At 30.5% G+C, this 24,064-nt stretch overlaps 2 protein-coding genes across 2 annotated transcripts in view; both read right to left on the reverse strand.

Annotated features, from left to right (window-relative positions):
* Positions 1-1,791: 1,791 nt before the first annotated feature.
* LOC129975458 (mitochondrial inner membrane protease subunit 1-like) lies at positions 1,792-2,265 on the reverse strand. The gene has a single exon (XM_056088520.1). The coding sequence runs from the start codon at positions 2,263-2,265 to the stop codon at positions 1,792-1,794; it is 474 nt and encodes a 157-aa protein (XP_055944495.1).
* A 6,545-nt stretch (positions 2,266-8,810) lies between these two features.
* LOC129976231 (uncharacterized) overlaps positions 8,811-24,064 on the reverse strand; it is a 41,813-nt gene continuing 26,559 nt past the window's right edge. Inside the window, exon 2 of the mRNA XM_056089700.1 lies at positions 8,811-11,315. Within this exon, the coding sequence (XP_055945675.1) occupies positions 10,054-11,315 (1,262 nt within the window). The 3' untranslated portion in view covers positions 8,811-10,053. The remainder of the gene's footprint in view (positions 11,316-24,064) is intronic.

Genomic DNA, 24,064 nt, shown 5'->3' on the forward strand with positions numbered 1-24,064 from the left:
AGCAAAGAATTTTCTTATAAATATCATAACATAGTTTCATTTTAAAATTTACCAATAAAAAACAATTTTTTAATACATAAGCATACAATTTTGCAAACCATAAATTTTTATTAAAGAAATCGTTTAAAATATATAATACTTTCCTTGACCAAAATATATGTTAAGCACAGCCTAATATTTAGATTCATTCAATAAAAATTTTGATACTTGATTATTTTACAGCCCCTGGGTTATTTGGCAATTTTCAGATAACACCAAGTTCATCAAAATCCCTTATACATATTGCAAGTATTTTAGCAATAAAACCTGGGTGCTATAAAGATAAATAAATACCAAAATTTCATTCCAACAATGTTAATAATATTATTGCGACATAGATGAAATGGACAAAATGAAACCAATAAAAACATAAGATCCTAACACATTAAGAATTCAATAATTCTAATCTATGGACATATATATACATAATTACACTGAAAACATCTATTATAATGAAATAAATACTGAAGGGGGAGGCAATACTTCTAAGAGAGATAGAGAGACCATTCTATTTTCTTACAATCCCCCAACCAATGCAAAATGAATGTTAAAGAGGAAGAACAAATCATTGTAGAAGACATAAAATTAATTAACAAGATATAGGAAAATACACAACAAAGATTGATACAACAAAAGTATCTACTGTGGAGGTTGTCTCTATAGGTGATGATGGAGAACTGTATCAAACATAGGTTATAAGTGCAAAGTGACAATACAATACAAATGGATTGTCAAACCAGCAGGCCATTTTGATTTGAATTTCAGAGAACATATATCATATCTTTCAAAAATACACTTTTTTAACATGACCGTGTCTGCAAGGGAAGACTTCAAAGAATAAAATAGATATTCACTGAGGAATATGCATTCATCTTAATTAATGCCTAAACATTTGAATTTATGGAGTCACAGAACTATTGTAATCAAACTATCCCAGTAAAATTCTTTAGTAAAGGACATCTGTTTGGTGTTCTGTTATTTGGGTACAAATAGTTATTTAGATCAAATTTTATTTTTATTCATATTTTGGTAAAGACTTTTTTCTTACTGATTCTGTTTTATTATTTTTTGAGCTCTTTGTTTGACTCTTAAATACAAAATGCTGTCTTTTTATTTCTAATTATTGTTTTTATGTCAATCATGGCAAATAAAAATAAATAAATATGCTTAAATTTTGCTTCTTATAATCTATCATAATCAAAGTTGGCAGCACAAAAAGAAACAAGGACAAGCCTACCATCAGTGAATTACCTAACATATTCCTTCTGTTCATACAGATTTATAAAAGAATAATAAATAAAAACCTTCATTTCATATATAGAATGTCATTACACAAAAAGTGAAATCTGAAGATCAGAAACTCATTCGATTCAAATATATAAAGACATAATGATTATATTTAGAACTTTTAAATAGACTTAATGATAATATTAATAAAACATAACTAATAACTGAAAAAATAATCAAAATTTTGAAAAAAATATAATTAATATGAAATTAGAATATCATTGAGAATAATTTGCATTAAAATGTACAAAGTAGAATATTTCTAATTGATACTTTTCCATTTTAAGGGGAAAAAATCCTGGTAGCAACTTTTAACTTTGATACCTATAAACTAGCAAACATAGAGGAAATTTTCAAGAAAATGAAATTTTCCAAAACCATTCATAAAGTTGGGATCACAGTAGTGATATTAGAAGAGCTTTGTACCAGTAAAATTTCTCATTTCATACATAACAGTCTTTATGGTCAGCTTCTAGAGAACATTTGAGCTTTTTTAAATGGATATATCCTACAGAAAGCACGACTTCGCAATAACCCAATAGGCACTGGTCCATAAGTTCTAGAATCAGTTGAGTTATTCTTATTATCACCTTCTAACCAAACATGGCCTTTTGGAACAACAGTACAAGAAAAGCCACTTCGAATTTTATCCCCTGGAATTCCTTTCACTCGTTTGCAAATGAATTCTTTAGGATTCGATGGTGATCTAGATATGATGATATCACCCCTGTTTATATTTCTTCTAAATATGGAAATATGTTCTGTCAGCATGATGTCTTGCGAATTCAGAGTTGGTTCCATAGAAGGCCCTTGACAAATGACCACATCACCAATATATTCGGTAGTGCAATGGACCACACAAGCTGTGTAGCCGACATATCCAGTAACTACAAGAGCTTTGGTTATTACTTTTTTCATGAGTTTCAAGGAAGAAAACATTGTCTATAAAAAAGAAAAGACTTTTAATTTCATTAAAGACAACAATATAATTTATTTTGCAAAATTATTTTCCTATTATGAAGCGTTTTTTTGGTTATATAAAATCATGCAACTGTTGCCAAATCTAAATATATTCAAAATGTAACTAATCAAATTTTCCAATCTAGGACCAAAGAATGCTATTAAGAGTCATCTTAAAATATGGAAATATATTCATATTAGCAAAAGTATTGCCAACTTATCAATGTAATTTAATAATCAAAATACAACTTTATTAATTTAAGCAATAGTGGAAATAAACTCATGATGATATTCAATGTAAGAAAATCATAAAAGAAATTTCTTTAAAGTGAATTCATTCCATTAACAGCAATCAAATGAGGTGTAAAGTAATTTCTGACATGTCATGAAAAAATTACTTAAAATAATGAAAATATTTATATTCAATTTTTACTATACTGTAAATCAGTTAAAACAGTAAGCAACAAAAAAGTTTGATATTTTAATGATAAATTTAATTAGTAGAAATAAAACGATTTTTTATTTCAATATATTATAAATCAAGAGAGAACCTAAGGACATTAAAGTTTATTCAATAATTATAGAATTCACTCCCTTTGAAGGTAATTAATGGCAGAATTATAATGCAGTTTAACCCATTTGTCATGAAAACCAACATTTACGGAAAACCAGTGTACATCTGTCACCATGGGAACGGGAGATCCACCTTTTGGTAAATCATACTGAAAAATTCATATTACACTACTGAAACTGCTTGTTAGCAAAATGGAGATATTTAAACTATATCACCTTTTTCCGAAAAGGTATGATATGCTCTTTCTTAGCAGCTTCTACATTATAAGATTAATATTTATGTAGAATTCTCATGATGTACATATTTAATGGATTAAAGAAAATCATACACTTTCACATGCTGAAACAAATAATCAAATATACCAGGTATGGAAATCTTCTTTAACAGAGAAGCAAAACAATAGTGTAATAGCAAAATAGCTTTAACTTCTAAATAAGATAATATCATTATAAAAACAATACTTACAATATGCTAAATAATTCTTTGAGACGAATAATATTTTGTAAAATATAACTTAAACGGTCATACGAGAAATTCTTCAGAAGACAAAACTGAAAATTAAAACTTGGAATTGAAACACAGTGACCGCTCCAGTTGATCGCTAACTTCACTTTCAAAAAGTTTTGTTTTTGTTTACAAAGACGGTGTTGCACCGTTCATTTCAGTTCAATAAATGTTTCAAGTTCGTAATATTTTTAAAAGAAAGACAGTAATAATTGAAATTTAATCAAGGAATTTTTTAAATGAATAATGTTAATGTTTCTCCTGAAATATCTACTTATAGTGAATTTCCTTTCATAAAAACAAAAAGTATACATCATTAAATTAATATTATATCATGAATAGTTTTTGTAATCAGCTGTGCAACGTAATAATACCCTATACTATTTTACAGGACTTGAAAAAGACATGTGAAGGATTAGTAGCAGAATCATAAATAATATGTTAAATATGAGTCAAGATAAAAAAAGATCATTATTTAAATTATTGTCGCACGATTAGGGAGAGAAAAAAAATCCAAAAACCTGATTAAGCATTCTGCAAATGAATCCCGAGGATCTAATGTGAAGTTCACTTGAGGGGCATTAAAGCAAATTTTGTATAAGACAATAATAACTTATTATATTTCGACATGAGTTGCAATGATTTTCTAAAGATTTAAGGGATGCATGAAAATGATAAATTATTTTTCAAAAAGTAAATATTTCCATCATACAAATCAAATTTCAATCATTCAATCATAGTAAATCAAATAAGAAAAATAATTGTTTCATAAAGCCATAAAATGCAATTTCAAATGCAATTTATTAGATAGTGTTTTTTTTAATTGCTTTGTGGTAAATTTGTTGATAAAACAGTCATAATTTAATTTCTTCTGTTAATTTCTATTTGTTTGATAAAAAGGAAGATTAATCGTTCTTCACGAAAGCAAGGTCGTGAATATTTGCTCGACATTTTCTATTCTGAGAAGGTATTTCCTCAGCTCTTTGGTAATTGGTAAGATCAGTAAAAATCTCAAAACGGTATAAAAAATTTGATGCAATTCAAATTACATATGTTTGAATATATCTTATATTGGTCATATTGTGATGCTTAAAAGCAAATTCTAAAAATTTTGAATTCATTAAATAAAATAAAGCAAAATCATTTTTAAGTTTCTACAACATTTAAAGCTTTATTCTTAATTAGTTAAGAATAGTATCCAAATCATATTAAAATGATATAATGCTTTAAATTCGTGATAAATTTCTGATCTTTTCTTAAAAAATTATGAAAATATTATTCGCCGAACTTATTGTTACCATCATCCCAAAAACGTTTTGTTTTGCATCTAATTCTCTCGTTTATAAATTAAGGTAAATCTTCTAATTTAGAGATACATATTTCCATTGATGCCGTTAGAAAAAGATATGAATTCCGATTCACAGTATTTTTCAAAAATATTTTCAATATGAATTTATTGTGCCGGTATCTATATTGGAACTTCGTAATATCTTGTTCACAGTATTTATTCCAATCAGATAATCACATCTACAGACCAAACGTAATTTAAATTCAAATTTTGTTAGTCCCTATTCGTGTAGTTTGGACTTTGGATTTCGTTTTCATACCATAACATGTTTATAAAATTATTTAAGAGCAAGAAAAAATTGGGTATTTGGTATCTCACAAGTGTCTCATTTCCAAAACAGTATTCTTAAACAATATACTGATTATAGTTTGAGAATAAGAAATTTGACATGTTCTTTTGAATTTTCCCAGCATATTATATAATATGTCAAATTATTGTATAGGTTTTATGAAATATAAGAAAAAAAAATAGAATTTGCAAGAAAAGATTATTTTGAAATATCTCCATGAACTGAATTCAAATTATTTGTTTTGCATGTTATATGATGTTTTTTTTTTGTGTGTGTGTGTGTGTATATATAATTTTTTGCTGTATAAATATCTGCTCGTTTTTATTTGAGCTTCTCATTTTGTCTATATTATCGTACCCTATATTCAACAATTCCACTAATATAATTCTGTACTTTTTAATGTTTCAAGTTTTGGCGCTGATTCCAGGTGTGAGCTGCTATAGTTTTGGGCCTCCCTTTTCTAATCATAAATTCGACAATTCTCGCCAGCCTTATATAGTTGAATGAAGGAACATGTTAAAAAGGGAAATGAATAGAAAATTTATCGAAAAAAAACCAGAATACAACTCTATTGGAACAATATATTGTACGATATATCTACGATGAAATTCTAAATGCATACCAACATCGTGTATATATCGTAACAATGTTGTGCTAAAATGGACATTGCATTGAAAAAATATTGAGTACTTCGGGCCTATTAAGGGTAAATCATATCTTTTAATATACGTTATTCAAAGAACAGCGATGCCAGAATAATTTCCCATGGTGCATCGAATAATCTGAAGCCACCTCAGGGTTTTAGTTAGTCGTTTACTATTTTTCAGATAACTTCCATAATATTATTGCGTAAAAATGATTTTTATATTGTTTCAAAATTTAAAAATTGTATTTTTAATAATACCACTTTAATAAATGTGCAAATTTTTATAAATTTTGGAATTTTTTAAAAAATACTTTTTTTTTGCCTCATTTTTAAAATAGATTATATTCTTATTCTGAAACTCAAACTATTTATATTATTGCATCAAATATTCAAGCCCATAAATTTTATCTATTGTTAGGATTCAAGGAAGACTTAAGTTAATATTTTTAACTAATAGTTGACAATTTAATATCTGTGCAGTTTGCAAGACGAACAAAAAAGTTGAGTACCGTGAAAGTTAGAAGACAGATCAGCTATATAATCACATTTTAGGTAGATTCCTATAGGAAGACTACCTATTGCAATGGCTCTCATGACAAGACTTCGAGAAAATTTCCCAATTAATGATCATAATTGAAATATTAAATGCGCGTAAGATAGTATCTACCATTAATTAAGAAAAGCAGACGATTTTTTTCCTCCAATATAAGTGAAAAGTCAAAAGATAAATTCGCCCTTTTTATCATGAAACGTTATTGTTTTCATTTAATTTTTTTAAAGTATTTGCAAATGACAATTAATTTCTTCAAATACGTTTAAAATGTTCTTACGGACTAATACAAACTTTTAGCACTTTATATTATTGAAAAGCTTTGAAGTTTTATTAGAAAAACTTTGTAACAAGCCTAGATTTGCATATGAATTTTTATAATATTTGTAATTTGAAATTATTTATTTTGCAACAAATACTTAATTATTAGATAGTAATATAAAGATTAGCTATGGTTGCTTCAATATGTATTATTTGATTTTTATTTTATGATATACGAAATATAGAGAAGGTTATTGTAATCGTCAAAAAATTCAAACAGATGATTTGATGAAAATCTACGTTTCCTACATAACTGAGACCGACATAATTTTGGTTTTATGGCTGTCTGTCAGTCAGTCTTAACTTAAAAGATAACTTAAAAACGCTTTGAGATAGAAAATGAAATTTCTTATTCAATTCATATTAGGTCTTTTCATCTAATTAGTAGATTTCTATTAAATGTTGAGCAAAATCTGCTCAGAGAAAGTCTGCTTGCCCGGCTGTTTGAGTACAAATTGATTCAATATTTATAAAACGCAAGAAACTACGTACATAAAATTTAGTACACACATTTATCACCTGAAATAGAGATTCATATCCAATTTTGAACCAAACCTCTCAAGCATTTGACCGTTTGTAGGTCCATGCTTTCTCATATTCTTCTTCTGCAGAAAGGTCTTCAAAACACGCATTCTCAAAATAGGTTCAGTAAAAATGCTAGATTCATGCCAAAGATCTCTGTTTTGTAACTATAACTAGATCTGTATCTACTCTGCATGCCATGCAAAGTATTCGCGGCCTTATTCAAAGTCCCCAATTTTATGTGAAAAGGGAGGGAGGGAGGGGGGGGGGGATTAATAAGAGGGTATGCGAGAAAGTTTCGGAAAGACCATTCCCATTGTTTGTTTGTTTGTTTTTTTGTCTAAGGATTGAAAGGAATTTGAAAGTAACAACTTAGATAAAAGGGAATCTACCTTTGCCTTCTAACTTGCCGAGAGAAATTTTTAATATCATATGATGCTGTGGAAATGGTTTCTATTAAGAAGGTTCATGTACACAATGAACAAAACATGTGGATGACTATCAAAATAACATGACTTTAATGCCTGGTGCTTAAAATTGTTTGTTGACGGAATCAACGACAGGAAGTTATATCTAAAAGATTTAATTTAAATACAACCAATAGTTCCGATGATGCAGCTGATCGACAAAGGTGTCAACTTTCAAATGAATCTTATGTGATATAATGTATTATTTTTATATTGCTTATTATATATTTTAACATAGAGCAATCGACAAAATTTAGATTGATTAGATTTTACCAATACTAATTAGTAAAACAAGAGTAATTTTTTCATATGTCTCATTTCAGTTTCTTAACTAAACATATTAAAATAACTATTTTATGATCAAAGTAGGAATGAAAGCTATATTTCAAAATTTCCTAAATGTTTACATTATAAATATTGTTGTTGTTTCTTATGGCACTTGCCATGGACAAGCCCGCTGTTACGAAGACAAGGATTTTAAGCCGGTGGGGAAGCGTCTCCTGTTTTTATAGTAGCGCCATCTAGGACCAAAAGAACGACTTAGCTACACACATGTCACAACCCTTTTTACTTCATTCACTCATCCACAGATAGTAAATTAGAACGATCACCCTTAACCCAGTACCCTCAGTGGTATTACTCTCGACATGGAGGACTTTGTGACCACGACAGATTTATACGCTCTTCAGCCACCAAGCACGCGGGGAATCTTCGGCCAACGGGGTTCGAACTAGCAACCAAAGGGACGCAAATCCAACGCTCTACCAACCAGGCTTCCCGGCCCTTATAAATATTAAATCTGTGTACCAACTTTTATCCATATAGCTTTCTTAATTTTGTTATTATCATATTAACGCAAATTCAGACAGACATACGTCCTTTTGAACGGAGTTTGTTTAAAATTTGATAGAAATCTAAACGTTCAGTATAAAGACGGTATACCAAATTTCATCCATATAACTAAAAGCTTTTTTGAATTATTTTTACCATAGACAAACAGATATTTTCTAAAAATGTGTTTTTCTAACATTCGAAAAACACGTATTTAAGAAAATTTAAAACATGGGGATTCGTCAAAATCTCAAGTTCTAATTTTTCAATGATTATAATACTTTCTATGCACTTCGTATATGAAAATATAAAAGGGGAAAAAACACACCCCAAATTTTATCCTTGTTCTTACTATTAATTAAAAAGAAAAATACATCTGTCATACTCACAAAAAACAGAAAAAAAAAGGCAGGAGAAATCTTGGTAAAAAAAAAAAGAAACTTTATTTCTATAAATAATGAAAAAATACACGTATATAATGGAGAAATAAAAAGTGCAAATATGCTAGAATACAAATAGCATTGTTATATCAGAAAACGAAAAAATCGTATCATAAATTGAATAGTTAATAAAAAAAATTACTATTACTACAATTTATAATAACGTTGAGATAATGATAGTATTTTTTTTTTAATTTTAAATAAGGTGAGTGAACAAAATCGAGTTCATATGAGAAATCAGCTACTTTTTTCTTTCTCTGAAGTGTTAACAGCGATATTAAGGAATTAATACAATTCATTTTATAATCATTTCAATGGCTAAAAATATTATAAGTTATCTCTATGATGTTCAATATTCTGAATATCGGAAAATATCATGAAGATAGATATCGTAACTATACTGTTTGGTATTTTGCGTTTGAGGGTTAATATAATGGAATCAATACACATAACATCACAGCCACATTACAAAAATAAATGCATCTATCGTTTTATTGATTATTTGACTTCGATAAAAATATAATAACTACAAGCAGCATATAAAAGACTCGAAACTGAATTTCAAAATTAAAATTGACACATTTCAGTTGATTGTGTGCGTGTGCTTTCGTGCGTGCGTGCGTGTGTGTGTGTATGTGAAAAGATTTCTTAAAGGAAATAAGTTACACTGAGCTTCTTGTATATATCTTTCTACATACAGTAGGATGATTTTTTTATTCATATTTTTATTTATTTATTTATTTTCATTAAGCTCTAGAGCATTTGATGACAAGTTCCGAAGAACATTTCATTACATTTTAAACTCTAACACAAATTAATAAATTTAAAATGAAATATTATATTATGTATATCATATCATGTACATATTAAGCCAAGCCTGTTTACTTGATTTCCCCAGAAAATTACAATATTTGCAAAATATTTCTGAAGTTTTATGTTGAAAAAGCGAAACCTGAATGTTCCAGTTTGAAAAATGAATAACATATTTAAAAACTGAATTAAAATGACTGAAGAAAACTGTCCGATAAATAAAGTCATGCTGTTTTGTTATTAAATTTCAAAAAAATACACAAGAAGTGTAATTTTTTTTTGTAACATCTGATCTGATCAGAGTAACATAATAATTTATTAAGATGCATCGCTTTAAAGATGCCTTATTTAAAATCCATATTCAATGAAACAAAAAAAAATATTTAAAACGCTGTCCACATTTTGTTCTTGCAGTGAAATGAGCTATCAATATCGAAAGTCATTTCGCACTGTGAATGCAATGTTTCAGGCATTTGATATCAAATTAAGTTGATCGAGCTGTTCTTGGATACTCTCTTCCAAAGGAACTGCAATAGCATCAGCTAATTGCAGTTTCAGGCCATTGGTTATGAGGTTTATGATAGACTCCATCACATATTCCCAATTTCCCAAACCTTGTAGATCTAACCACACATGTCGTATACCTTTGATATAGAAATTGTCTAGCTCCAGTCTACTGCCAACTTTCAGTTCTTGTTTGATTCTTATAAAACCGTCTACGGATTTCACTTGTATTTCCATGCGACCTTGCTTTTCTGCACCCAAAATGTCCGCTAGCCATTCGTAGCTACCAGTTAGGTTCTTAAATTCGAAATCAGCTTCGAAAATTAAGGAATTATTAGCGAAAACAGTGATGACGTCACCTTTACGGACTAGAGTCGACAGACCATGCAAGGTTCCATTGAAAATGTTAAGCTCACCTCGTGTGTTTACAAAAAGAAGGCGCTTTTCGTAAATTTCTTTGTAATCTGGAAGAGGAAGAGGTTCCAGACCTTTCTCCTTCAAGAAGGACGAAGACTGCTCCAAAATACTATCAACAAGATTTGTGGATGTGGGATCCATGAAGCCAGCTGGAAGCTGCTGAAACAATACGTCGTCGAATACGTATTTAAGATAAGATGCCAATTCTCTTAGTAATGAGGGTTTCAGTTCACCTAGAATGAGTTCACTAAGTTGGTTTAGTAGGCTATTAGAAATACTGCCCCATGCTCCACCACCCATGAGGTTCTCAAAATGAAGATCTATTTTCCCCACATCGCTGCTCAGATTGATGTTATCCATTATTAATTTACCACTGGGGGAGCTCTTAATTATGGAATAACCTTTGAGAACGATGGAAGATAGATTCATATAGAAAGGACCTTCTCCAGAAAGTGGTAAAAATGTTACCGATCCTTGCAAGAAATATTCGCCAACGATGCTTAACATAGGTACTGACATCTCTGCCGAAAGGTTCATTTCGGCCAAGTTAATCGCCAACTTGTCCACCACGAATCCTTTAAGCCCATGTAGGTGCAATTCAGAAAATCGACCGTTTATTTCTGAGATGAAACCACTGCTGGATACGTTGAAATCTTCTAAAGGCACTGGATCGTTGATGTTCTCGGATAGGAGGGAATTGAGGTCTATATCTCCAGATTCCGTCCGGGCCTGGCGAAGCAGATCTTTAATACTCGATAGAGGGTCCACCTCATTTGTCTCGCGAGGACTTCTTGCAGGAAAGCCATCTGAAAAAAATATGGACATTCCATAAATTATGCAAGAATAATTTCATTATTTAAAATCAATTTAATAAAATATCCTTCTTTTCTAAATTACAAATTTAATTTAGAGTTACATTAATAATAAGATTTTAAGTATAAATATTTGGTACATAAAGAAATGAAAAATAATTGACAGATTAGAAAACATCTGACTTTGATTCGGCCTTATACACCACTAAACATTCTCAATTTTATCATTTTCTAAATAGCCATTAAAATTATCTATATTTAAAAATCCACAATTCAATTATTTAACTTCGAATAAATTGTAATTTTTTTTCTTTAAAACGTTAAAGTGCCAGAATCCTTTACAACAAATAAATTCTAATTATAAGCATATATGGTACCATAATTAGATTTGTCAGTTCTGTATAAATTCTGTCAATGTATTTGATAATATCTGGAAGTTATTAAATTTTTGCGACGATGTTTCAAATGTTTTTTAATCAGACTAAAGCCCATTCTTTGATAGAATTAGTTCTTGAGATGTTTCATTATACGACATCCTAATTTGCACATAACTGCTAATATATCTTGCCTAAAGTTGTAAAATCCCCTATTCTCACAGGACATTCATTGCATGATATTATAGTTAAAAGTGAATTTTAAAATTCAAATAAAGAAATGCGAATCAAACTAATCTGAGTATTTTAACGGGGTCATTTGGTAAAAACCTTTTTTCTTTTTTTGCTATAAACATAAATACATTCGTTAATGGTTTAAAAAATTTATTCCTATAAAATTAATAAACATATTTGTAGATCATTTAAATATTGTAGAAAATATGAAATTAAAAGAAGAATTAAATTAAAAGAAGAAAGATATTTCATGTTTGTATGAAAAATGCACCACGCCTCTGTATGAAAAATGTAACACTCAAAATGCACCACGCCACTTTAATATTTAGAATTGGAGATGATACTGAATCAATCTGATACTTCACATTAGATACACAAAATAGAAAGGAGTATCGGGAATTTGTTATTAGTTTTGAACTTGGTTAATACCAATTTATAATCTTTTCAACCTTAATCGTCCGAGGTGCACTTTCCCCACCTCCAAAGCATGCATATGCTAAATTTGGTAGCTGTAGACCAAACGGTCTGGTATGTCGAGCGCCAATACACACCGAGCGCGCACACGCACACACTTATGCGGATGCAAAATCTGGCTTAAAATGTCAATCGCTGTTTGGCGGCATATCTGAAGTTTACATTATTTACTTGTTTCAATTTGTGGAAAGTTCGAGACAACGAAATTTCCTTGGTTGAGAAAGTTTGAACAAAGTTTAAATTGTTCAATTTCAATTATAAATTAAATTTAAAGCCAGTATGCATGAAACTGTTGTTATCATGTGAGAACATGATGTTGTCTTGGTTTGAGGTTTTTGAAGCCTCAAAATGCGTAGGCAACAAATTGGTGAATTGTCGCTTTTGAGATATCAATTTTCCGCTTTTAGGGTTATTATAAAATAATGCAGAAGGTTGTCACATTTGGCAATTTACCGCCAACTAAAGTTACAACTTGATTTCCAAAGTATTCATTCTTTGCATTCTTACGAATTGTCTTAATTAATTTAAGTCATTAACCAGTTTAAATCGGTTTGAAATAATCACGAAGCTATCAGATTATGGATGCGTCGATATAGAGAAAAGCGATGTTTTTTTTTTTTTTTTCCCCCTCAAAATCGGTCGAGCTTCAAAATTTTGCCAGCTAGAAAAATTGAAAATGAAAGTTTAAAAAATTATCATATATACAGATAGATAGAGAGATCTATAGAGAAGTCTCGTGATTGTTTCAAACCGGTTTAAACTGGCTAATGACTTAAATTAATTAAGACTAATAATGACTTTAAAATAATAATGTTCTCACATGATAACTTGAAATTTGCGATCGTAGATTTCATCTTTTTTTTATGAAATTAGTTCCACCAGAAAGTCTATGTAAAGGAAAATGCTTAATTGTAGGCATATTGCATTATATAATCAAAATATATTGGTTCTGCAAATAGCAAGACACATTACATACCAGAAATATCTCGTTTGTTCTGATACTGAAATTCTAAGGAAGCTAGTTTCCAGTTCGTTCGCCAATATTATCATAAAAAAATTTGATTCCGAACAATCCTGTTTTTAGTCATGGACTGTTTGTTTTATCATACTATGTTTCTACTTTCTTGTATGCGTAATATGGAGGAAGTATTGTAATCGTCCCAAAAATTCGAACTTGAGATTTTGATGAATCTCCACGCTTTACACCTTCCCGAGATCGAAAAACACGTCTTGGGAAAATGTCCGTCCGTCTGCCTGCGACAAAGATAACTCAAAAGCACTTTAAACTAGACGGATGAAATTTGGTATAGTCTTTACATCGAATTTGTATATTTCAAAATATGAAGCACCTTCCCTCCAGTGGGAGTCTGTCTTGCTATTCGAATATAAGTAAACACGGTAGCTACAAAATGGCGAGAGCTAGATAAATGTAACTCAATACACATGTTTAACATCGATAGTGTAGTAATTGCCGTGTAGATAGTGTAATGTAGTGATAGTAATTTTAAGCCAAATCCAACAAGGGTCTGACCGTCTGTTGGTCTGGATTTTCGGAAACATATAAACGCGATAACTCGAAAATGGGATGATTTTAATGTATCAAATTTGGTACATAATTTTGTCACCACAAGAGCAACTTTGTGTCAAATTTTTGTTTCAATCGAATGGAAAAAACGCATCTTAAACACAATTTTATTTTCAGATACTATTAACAGCTTGCGAGGGATTAATTGCCAAATAGACGCCAAGGATTATCCAATAGATTCAGTAAAAATGTTAAGTTCATACCAAAGATTCGTATTTAGTTACTATTGTACGCCAATGCCAAACAAGGCGTTCTCCAAGACATCACCTTTATGGGAGAGCATGTGAGAAAATTTTGGAGAGATCACTTCCGCCGGTTGATCAGGTTTTTAGTCAATGTATAATGTATTATGCATGCATCAATATATGAGTTTCACACGATTGAAAGCTTTTGACTCAGTGACTCTTATAACACGAACAGAGGAACAACCAATTGTGTGTATCAAGAAATTTTAAATGACTTATTTTTGATTGATGTAAATAATTTTGATTTTTAGACATCTTCGAATTATATATTTTAATTTTTGAATTTCTCTCTGACATCTATATTCTATTCTATTCTATATTTTATAACTTTGCTTTCAAAAAAAATTATTTAACATTTAGTAATTAACAAAATATTAATGATAACAATTTCAAATCACTTCAATTTACTTCTAGTCAATGCACTTATGATTTCTTATTATTAGCAGAAAGGAATAACTATATTGCAGGGAAAAGCTGGGATAATCGAAAACGATCACTAAATGGTTCTTGGGAGCATTGCAAACAAGGGTTGTAACCCCTTAATTATTTTTATGGGATTTAAATTTTAACTTGCCGACTTCAGTAACTAGCTGTTCGCCCATATATTTCGTATATTCTTCCATATATATTCGAAACTTTTGATACAATTGTTTTAACGTTGTTTCTATTCCACGATCGTCATTATTCTAACCATACGACTGGCGCAGTTTAGCCAAGGTTGGCTCTTGCGCCACTAAAACTCTCAACCAACCCATATATATTCGCCTAAACAACCACAATAATGAAGAATTAGTTTCCCAGCTACAACAATTTAAACTCAAATAGTATCGTTTGCAACCAATTTTTTTTAATTTCTTTGATCGCTCTCTTTTTTGGGAGCTTCTTTGTTTTCAGTTATATTTATTTAGGTTTTTTTAAAATCTATAGTTCACCAAGAAATATCATTTTTACTGAAACAATTACAATATATAATTATTACGTTTTCGAGTATATATTTTATTTTATATCTTTCTGATTTTTATTCTGTTAATATTCATCGTATCATCGACAAATTCATGCGGTTTCTGTAACTTTAAATTAAAATTTTCATTTGATCCGATTTCCTTTTTGCAATGATTTGTTTTAATGCAATGTAATGAATCAAAGTTGATCGATTTTACCAAATTAATAAAATTAATACGTGTACGAACAGCTGATTGCCAAAAACAAATAGAATTTTTTTTAAAAAAATATCGATTGATTTATTTTTTTAAATATTGAAAAAAAATTAACAAAATATTTCGACAACTTGCGCTAATTCATATCAATTGCACGCACTAAATTTCATTTCATTGCGCTATCATTTATTAATCTCAAATATATCTCATTTTATCAGGATATCAATTACGCTTGATTCTTTGAAAGACGAAAATAGTAGCAATTGATTACTCCTGAATTAAAAAAAAAAAAAAAAATGTCTTTCATCATACTAACAGAGCTCCGCGAGTCTAAAATATCGGTTATCCAATCGTATATGTTAATCATGGGTTCATTGTTTATCCTGAAGTCGGAATATCCGTTTCGCAACGATAACATTGCTCAAAATCCTTTCCACTTCTGGCCTTCTTCTGCAATCAGTGACGTAAATGTTTACAGATGACGTCATCTTTTGACAAAACACTGAGCAATCCTACAGTAGGTCTATCGTTCTAATTCTAGTGGTTTTTCGGATTAAAAACCTTGGCCGTTGTTTGTTCCAATTATATGGGGTGATAACGAAATTTATCCAAATGAGTTAACCAGTGGTGGATTTGCGTATTGTGCAACATTTTCAGAACCCTCTTATAATAAGATGACCAATTTAGTTTCACATTTTAGCAAGATTTTTAACATTTGAAATATTTATTTGAGGTTAATAACATTTTTTATATTATTAACTTTATAAATACGTTTTTTTTTTTTAATATATTGCGATTCCAGACGGCCAGCAACCACATCTATGCAAAATGTTATTGAAACAGTTGCCGGCTATATAAATGTTCTAGTAATTGGATGAACGTAGTGAGGCATACAAGAACCTGAATAAATACATTTGATAAAATATTAAAATAATGCTAATATTTTTTTTCATACAGAGAATTTTTATCTTTTACAAACATATTTATTTGGAAACTATGAAAATAAAGTTTTTTTTAAGTGCTTGAGGTCCCCTCTCAGTCTAGGGGCCATAGGCAGCTACTTAGTTGCAAATCCACCACTTGGATTAACGCACATAATCCTTACAAAGACGGCATTAGTTTACTGAATTGCTGGTTAATCTATCATGTTTAACCCAGGATTTTATGACGATTTTCTTAATTCGTTCAGGAATAAATAAAAAGTACAAAGTTTCTTACAATACATGTTTAACTTGGACTCCCGATAGTCATTGTTGATTTCTTAGACAATACAGCACATTTTCTTTTAAATTCTGTTGTATAATGAATATACAGTTTGAACTTATTTCTGATAAAATAATGGATGCGGATCTAAAATTTTGGTGTTAAGACCACATACCAAATTTTTCTCATCTGATCTACTCCAGTTTTGATTCATTGCAGCCTCATACACAAGGATAAACAGAAAGACCAAACCCACAGTTTGTTACATTTAATCCAAAATTGAACACGGATCAATCAAGTTTCTTAGAAAGTAAGAGCAACTTTTATATAATTTGTTAAAGATCACCCAAGTTAAATCGGATTTTGTGTTTGGTAGTTCATATTCTTGAATTTTTGTTTCGTCTCATTGAGATAACCATGAAAATGATTTGGAACATATTATCATGCACTATTTGAAGAAATCACCTCAAAGAACAAACCTTTGCAGTAAGCTCACTTTCAATCACTTAAGATTTTGATCCAAGAAACTGTTTTTCATGAGCGCTTTCTATAAATTTCTCTTCGTTTTATTAACTCTGACTTTCTGGGATTAGGAGATGACAGCCTTTACTGCTAAAAAGCCCAATCTATCCATTTCTATATATATTTCAGTAAGAAGGCAGGATGAAGAAAATTGTTATGCTTACAAATATAATATTAATCTTTGTTTCGTCGCTCAATCATTACGTACAGATAGATAGATAATCATTTAAAATGTCACTGTATTCGTGCAGTCAGTACCTAATCAAGGACATCATCATCAATAAGATTAAAGAGATAATATTCTTCGTAAGATAAAGGAATCATATTTGTAAAACTTTTATTCAAACAGTATTTCTTAAAACGAATGGAGAATAAATATATGATTGTGCTGGATTATTTTAAACTCGTGTTTTTTTTTCTCAAATTTCTCAATGAAATTGATACGAAAAAACAGTGCATTCCGTCGTAAAGTAAAAGCAAAAATTACCCAATAAGTTAGCCATAAATTCTAAAAACAATTTCATCAGATACGTAAAATTCCGTAAAAAAGAAAGCTTGTGCTGCCATCTTCTGTCTTAATAGAATGTTAAAAATTCATTTTTTTTTTTTTTATTTTTTTTATTATTAACATAACATCAAAAGAAAATCGTTTGGTATAGAAAAAATTTCTTACAAAAGAGTGTTTTCAAAAAGAAAGTATTTCCCTTAAGATGGTTAACTAAGATTTTTTTTTGTCATATTATCATCATACAATTGAGCTTTCGGCCAAAATTTTCTGAATTTAACACGTCTGAAACTATTAACCTTTATGTTCATTTTGTATAGTATACCATACATACAACTTTATAAAAATATACTACCACTATAAAATAATTTTTATAAAGTTGCATGTATGGTATATTATACAAAATGAGGTATACTATACAAAATGTATAACTACCTATATACATTTTTTTTTTTTTTTTTTTTTGCTTTTCTTTAAAAAAGCAATCTTGCTAGCATCTTTTTTCAGATCAAGAGTTCCTATGCTTATCTACATTATTTTAATTTCAATTTTATAAATATCTAAATATATTTATTTTTATCGATATTATTTTTTTTCTTACCAAATGAAAGGCATTATAGTAAGAAAAAAACAAATATTGGGAGTTGTCTCCGCAAAACTTTCTCGCATATTCTCAAATAAGCTTGTCATGCCAGCCTTACATGACATCGGCGTCAATAATTACGAAATATTAACTTTTGGCGTGAATTTAACATTTCTACTAAATCTCACGTGTCTCCTTGGCGAGTTATTTAGTGATTAATCATTGGCATGCGTTAATAGCATGCAAAAATGTGTGTTTTAGATACATTTTTCTCGATTGATAAAAAATTTGACACAAAACTGCCCCTGTAGTTACAAAATGCCGCACTTAATTTGATATATTTAGATAATTGCATTTTTGAATTATCGCGTTTACATGTTTCTGAAAGAACAGATCGGCAGATGGTCAACCCACAGTTGGATTTGGCTCAAAATGTGAGAGGTGTCTACAGTACAGATGTTAAATTTGGGCATCTAATACTAATCGCTTTTTAAATATCGTATAAACTTAATTTCGAACAGCCGGACAAGTAGACTTCCTCTTAACAGATTTTACTCAAAATGCGATAGAAATTTCCACATTTGTGCTAAGACTATATGCCAAATTTCAGCCGTCTAGATCAAAGCTTTTTTGAGTTATCTTTGTCACAAACAGACGGACATTTCCCCAAAAATGTGTTTTTCGAGCTCAGGGTGATCTAAAACTTGAAGATTCGTCAAAATCTCGAGTTCGAATTTTTTGATGAATATTATATTTTCTCTATGCTACGAATACGAGAAAGTAATAATAAGAAATACGGACCTCTCTCGTTCTCCCGAATTCTTGTAAATAATTGTCATTTCAAATATTGTACTTTTTTTAAGAGTCTGTCCTGAAGCCAGAGAAGGAGTATTAAATTTAACTTCGTCGATTTTCGACAATCATCGAAAAGAGATGAAATTTATTTTTCACATTAAATGCATTATTATATTCTGGTATACGTAGTATGCAAATCGAAAGTGTTGTAATCCTCAAAAAACAGCATGCCAATGATTAATCGCCAAAGATCTCATTCTAATAGGCTCTTTCGTAAACGATTATTCACCAATAAGATATAGTTAATAATAGAAAAGTACATTTAATCGAGAGTATCCGAGAAATTTTCAAGGAGACTACTCCTGCTGATACATTAAACAATTGCGTACAGCAATATTATAAAATTCTTTTAACATTGCAACTTGTACGATACTGTAAGGCGTTCAGAATATCGAGCATCTTCGTAAAAATATCGTACAATATCTTGTAATAATGGGAGGGGGAGATTGTTTTTCCAACTTTTAACTATAAGTGATCGAATCTGAAGCTTCATGAATCCCTATTTTTAGAAAGTGTAGGAAAATAGTTAAAAGGGCGTGAAATTAATGCCACAAGATTTCAAGGAAAATTACAAATTATACTGTAAACAATATGAGACACTGCTCACCTCTAATGGGGAATTAAAGATGTTTCATATTTCCTTTTTTGGTTGTCGGAAGGCGGGGGAAGAAACCATTAGCGTCTATGTCATTTGACAACTCTTGCTTTTTCCCCGATGTCTCATAACTTCTGGTTTAAAACATCAGTTTTATGACAAGATAATAAAACAAGCGGGTGTGATCTTCTCGAATCTTTATCGTATACTTCTTAATAAAGGTATTCCCCTCTTCCTCATATAAAAAAACTGTTGACCTTGAGCAAGGTCGTTAATGTCACGAATGCTCAGATTAGTGTTTTCTCAATCTCGCACATGAGCATTTTGTGTTTCGTAGTACAGAGAAGGAAACTGATAGTGCATTTTGAGTCTTTTTCTCGCACCGTTTGAAATCAAAATTTGAGAACAACTTTAGTTTTAGTACCAAAATCATGAACCAAATTTGACTCATCAAGTCGTTGCGTTTACGTGCTCGCAAATTTGCAGAATGACAGGAAAATCGACTCTTGGACGGATTTCCAAACGATTGAAACCAAGATTTGACACAAATTTTATTTTGAGGTGATTATGATGTAACGTCAATGTAGTGGGTGATTTTGTGATTAAAATCGTAATCACGAAATCACATTCCATATTTCATATATTTATTTCATTGCGTTTTTGGGTTATCGCATTTATGCACTTATAAAAGTAAAGACAAATATACAGTCAATATCCTATGAGGGTTTTCGTTTGAATTTTGATAGGAATCTGTACTTAGACTCTGTATGCCAAATTTAATCCATTTACCTCAGTTCGTTTTATAGTTATCGTATTTACATGTATACGTCAACCGAAGAGACACTCTTCTTCTCAATAGATATCCTAGAAACTTGATGTAAGTATTATTATATACGAAATTTCATTTATCTAGCTCAAAGCGTTTTTGAATTATCGTGCTCACAGGACGATTCCCAAGATTTTTTTTTAATTCAGGGAGATCATCAAGCCAACTTTTTGCGCAGTAGCTTCTGAGGGTAAAGGCTCCTGAGCACCCGAGGGCAGAAGTCTGACTTCTAGCTCAAATGAAGATAGCACACAGACACTCGCTTGCACAACCCCTTTTTACAGGGGGTTTCATTCACGCACCTCACAGAGAGAACACAAGGAAGAGAACAACCATGCCCGAACCAGGACTCGAACGCGGGACGCCTAGATAGATAATGTTTAGATAATTACAATGCTTACTTTGTAGTTCATATAAGAGAAAGTAATAATGCATAATGTTCAGAAAAGTTTATTCCATATTGATCTAATTACAATAAATCCAGTTAACACTACTGAGTACATTTTCACTTCTGAAAAGTATAAGTTTCAATACTGTTCGCTTCTAAGTAGATGACTCTAATAATTAGTAATATCACTTACAAAATGGCTCTAAATATTTGGTTATACTTTCCTTATTCGAAATAGTTCATTACTAATTTTTGTAACCACTGATAAAGCTCTTTTATTTGAAAAATTTATTAGACAAATATAGTGAATGGAATTTTATACGATGTTTACATTGTCCATTTTTGAACTCTGTCCTTTGCTTATCTGAATGATTACAAGTTACGCAAGTAAAGGAAACAATATGGCAAACAAAAACGTATTATTTGTACTTGAAATTCCACTTAGTATGTAGAATTTCGGACAACAGCCTTTTCTCAGAGACGTTGATTTCAGATTAGACGAAACGAGAGAGAGACTTAATGATAATAAACAAGAATTAGCGATACAAAAACATAATTCGAAGCAAATTTATAGTCAGATTTTTTCATTGGTTGTTAAACGAGAATGTTGATACAAATTGATTTACCCAATTGACTGCGTGAATTTCAAGAAAAACGGGACCGTTTCCTTTAATTAATCACAGGAATCACGTTAAATACATTCTCACGATGAAAATAATTGTGTTCATAAACTGTAGAGTAAGTGCATATTTATTAGATTGTAGCAACTCATAACAGAAAACTTTCCCATAATTTATATTCATCATTTATACAATTAACCCGTGAGGACGCGAGTTGGATCTCTGGGGTCAGAGAGATTTATGAATGAAGGTTTGTAAATCACATAATCCTGTCGTTTATAATGCGTAACTAGCCATTGATCATAATAAAGAAAATTCGGAAACTTTAAACCTGTAACCAATGAACCGGAAGACAGACGTTCGCCCTATTATTCTGATGCGAATAAGCTGGCGGGGAAGAACTAAAATTTTGTCTAATCATTCATTATATTTGAAACGTACACGGCGGCAACGACGGTAAAAATTGATGGAATGCTTAAGGTGATACAAAGATGACTTTGTTTCTAAAATGTAGTAATATAAGCTAGAAAATAATAGCCACCTTTGACGACCAGTTCGTTCGCCAAGTTTATTGACTTTTTACATTAATGAAAAATGAATATAAAAAGTATTTTTTTTCATTCACTTTTTTACGTTTTTTTATAGATAGTATAAGGAAATTATAGTAACCGTCAACAAATCTGAACTCGAGATTTTAAAGTATCTCCACTTCCCTGAGTTCTTAAAATCCATTTTTGGAAAATGCCAGTCTGTATGTCTGCCGGTCTGTGACAAAGATAACTCAAAAACGTTTTGAGCTAGACCGCTGAAATTTGACGTACCGAATTTCCAGATATCTGTCAAATTTTGAGTAAAATCTGTTCGAGGAAGTGTGTCTGCACATATATTAGGCAAGACGATAGTTACAAAACGAAGAGAGCTAGATAGAAAATTCGGTAAAGAGATTTAACGTCTATGGTGTAGACGCCTGCGAAATTTTGGGCCAAATACAACTACAAAAAAACAATGACATAAATATATCATATTTGGTATAGAATTTTAAGACTACAAGTGCAGATTTGTGTCAAATTTTGATTTCAATCGGTCGGGGAAAATGCAATTAAAACAGAATTTGAATTCCGGATACTATTAACTATGCCAGGAATGAATCGCCAAATAACTCGCCAAGGACCAGACGATAGATTCAGTCAAAATGCTCAATTCATGCCAAATGTTAATATTTCGTAATTATTGTACACCAATGTCATGTAAGCGTTCTCTGGCCTGACAGGTTGGGTGAACCGGAGTTTAACCCCCTTCTTCGCCAAGTTGTGATAACGCGCCAAAGCTAGCAATCTTTATTATGCACTATGATTGGACATCTGCTTCCTTGCTTTTGAACATTTCGCAAGACCGTTGTTGGCGATTTTTGAAAATTTCGCCAAGCAGGGGGTTAAACTCCGGTCGTACCTGACATGTTTATTAGAGTATGCGAGAAAGTTTTGAGAGGACCAATTCCGCTAATTTATCTTATGATATTCAAATAATATTGAAAAAAAATATTTGAAATTTTCTGAACATTTTTTATCTTGCTTTTTATAAGACGTGTGCACCACAGAATATATTTTATATTTTATGCAGTATTTCAAAGAATTATTTAACAAAAAATTCTCTGATTCATTGTGAAATTTAATTTTTCAAAGGGGTTTAAATGAAGCAAATAATAATATTTTATTTTATTATTTATATTAAATATAGTTCTAAAAATCATAAACTTTAATTTTGTTTCTTATGAAATCATATTCAGAGAAATATTCTTGAAACTTTTAAATCAAAAAAAATTGTTTCTAATTTCTGTGACTAAATCTGACTAAATATGAAGTTTAGAATATCAATATTTAAGGACAAGAGATTTCATAATTTTGTTTGGCTAATCAGCTTTGGAGAAATTCTGGGTGCTGTTTGGATATCTTCTATGAGACAATCAATGGAATAATCTAAAAGCTCAAGTTTTTATAAAATACTGATATTCAGATTTTCAAATCTTACTCAGTTTTAATAGAAATAAAGTAGATCCTTCTTTTCAGTTAAAATGTTAGTGTCGGAAGAATATTTTACTAAATATGACTCACAAGACTGAGTGTCTGAATAAAAATATAAAATCCGTTATTTATCAAAACATTTATTTGTAAAAGTGAATTTTAGTGTGCCCCTTGTTGCGCCAACAATGCCAAGTCGCCAATAAAGATGGCGGACAAAATGAACAAATACTTCAGCGGAACAGTTACGGTTACCATTTCACGCCATATAATTAGGACTTTTTACTGATAAGTATTGTTTTTTTCTACAGATGCCTTCTACAAATTCTGCTGTAGAAGGCAGAATTTTTTAAATTAAAAAAAATATCCTACGGCTTCGCTAGCAGCGGGAGTGGGAACCTAGTAGCTTCGCTAGCACATTGAACATAAGGACTGTGTGGATAACAGGAACAGTACATAACCAAAAGAAAAGAAAGAACGGAGAAAGAAGCAATCCGAACATTCTCCATACAAAATTTCAAACAAACATCCTTTTCCCAGCTTCATCAACTTGTAAAAA

This window comes from Argiope bruennichi, chromosome 7 (genome assembly GCF_947563725.1).
Source record: "Argiope bruennichi chromosome 7, qqArgBrue1.1, whole genome shotgun sequence".
Classification (NCBI taxonomy): Eukaryota; Metazoa; Arthropoda; class Arachnida; order Araneae; family Araneidae; genus Argiope; species Argiope bruennichi.

Coding starts and splice junctions, on each gene's coding strand:
- LOC129975458 (XM_056088520.1), bottom strand. CDS start 2,265: ATGTTTTCTTCCTTGAAACTCATGAAAAAAGTAATAACCAAAGCTCTT.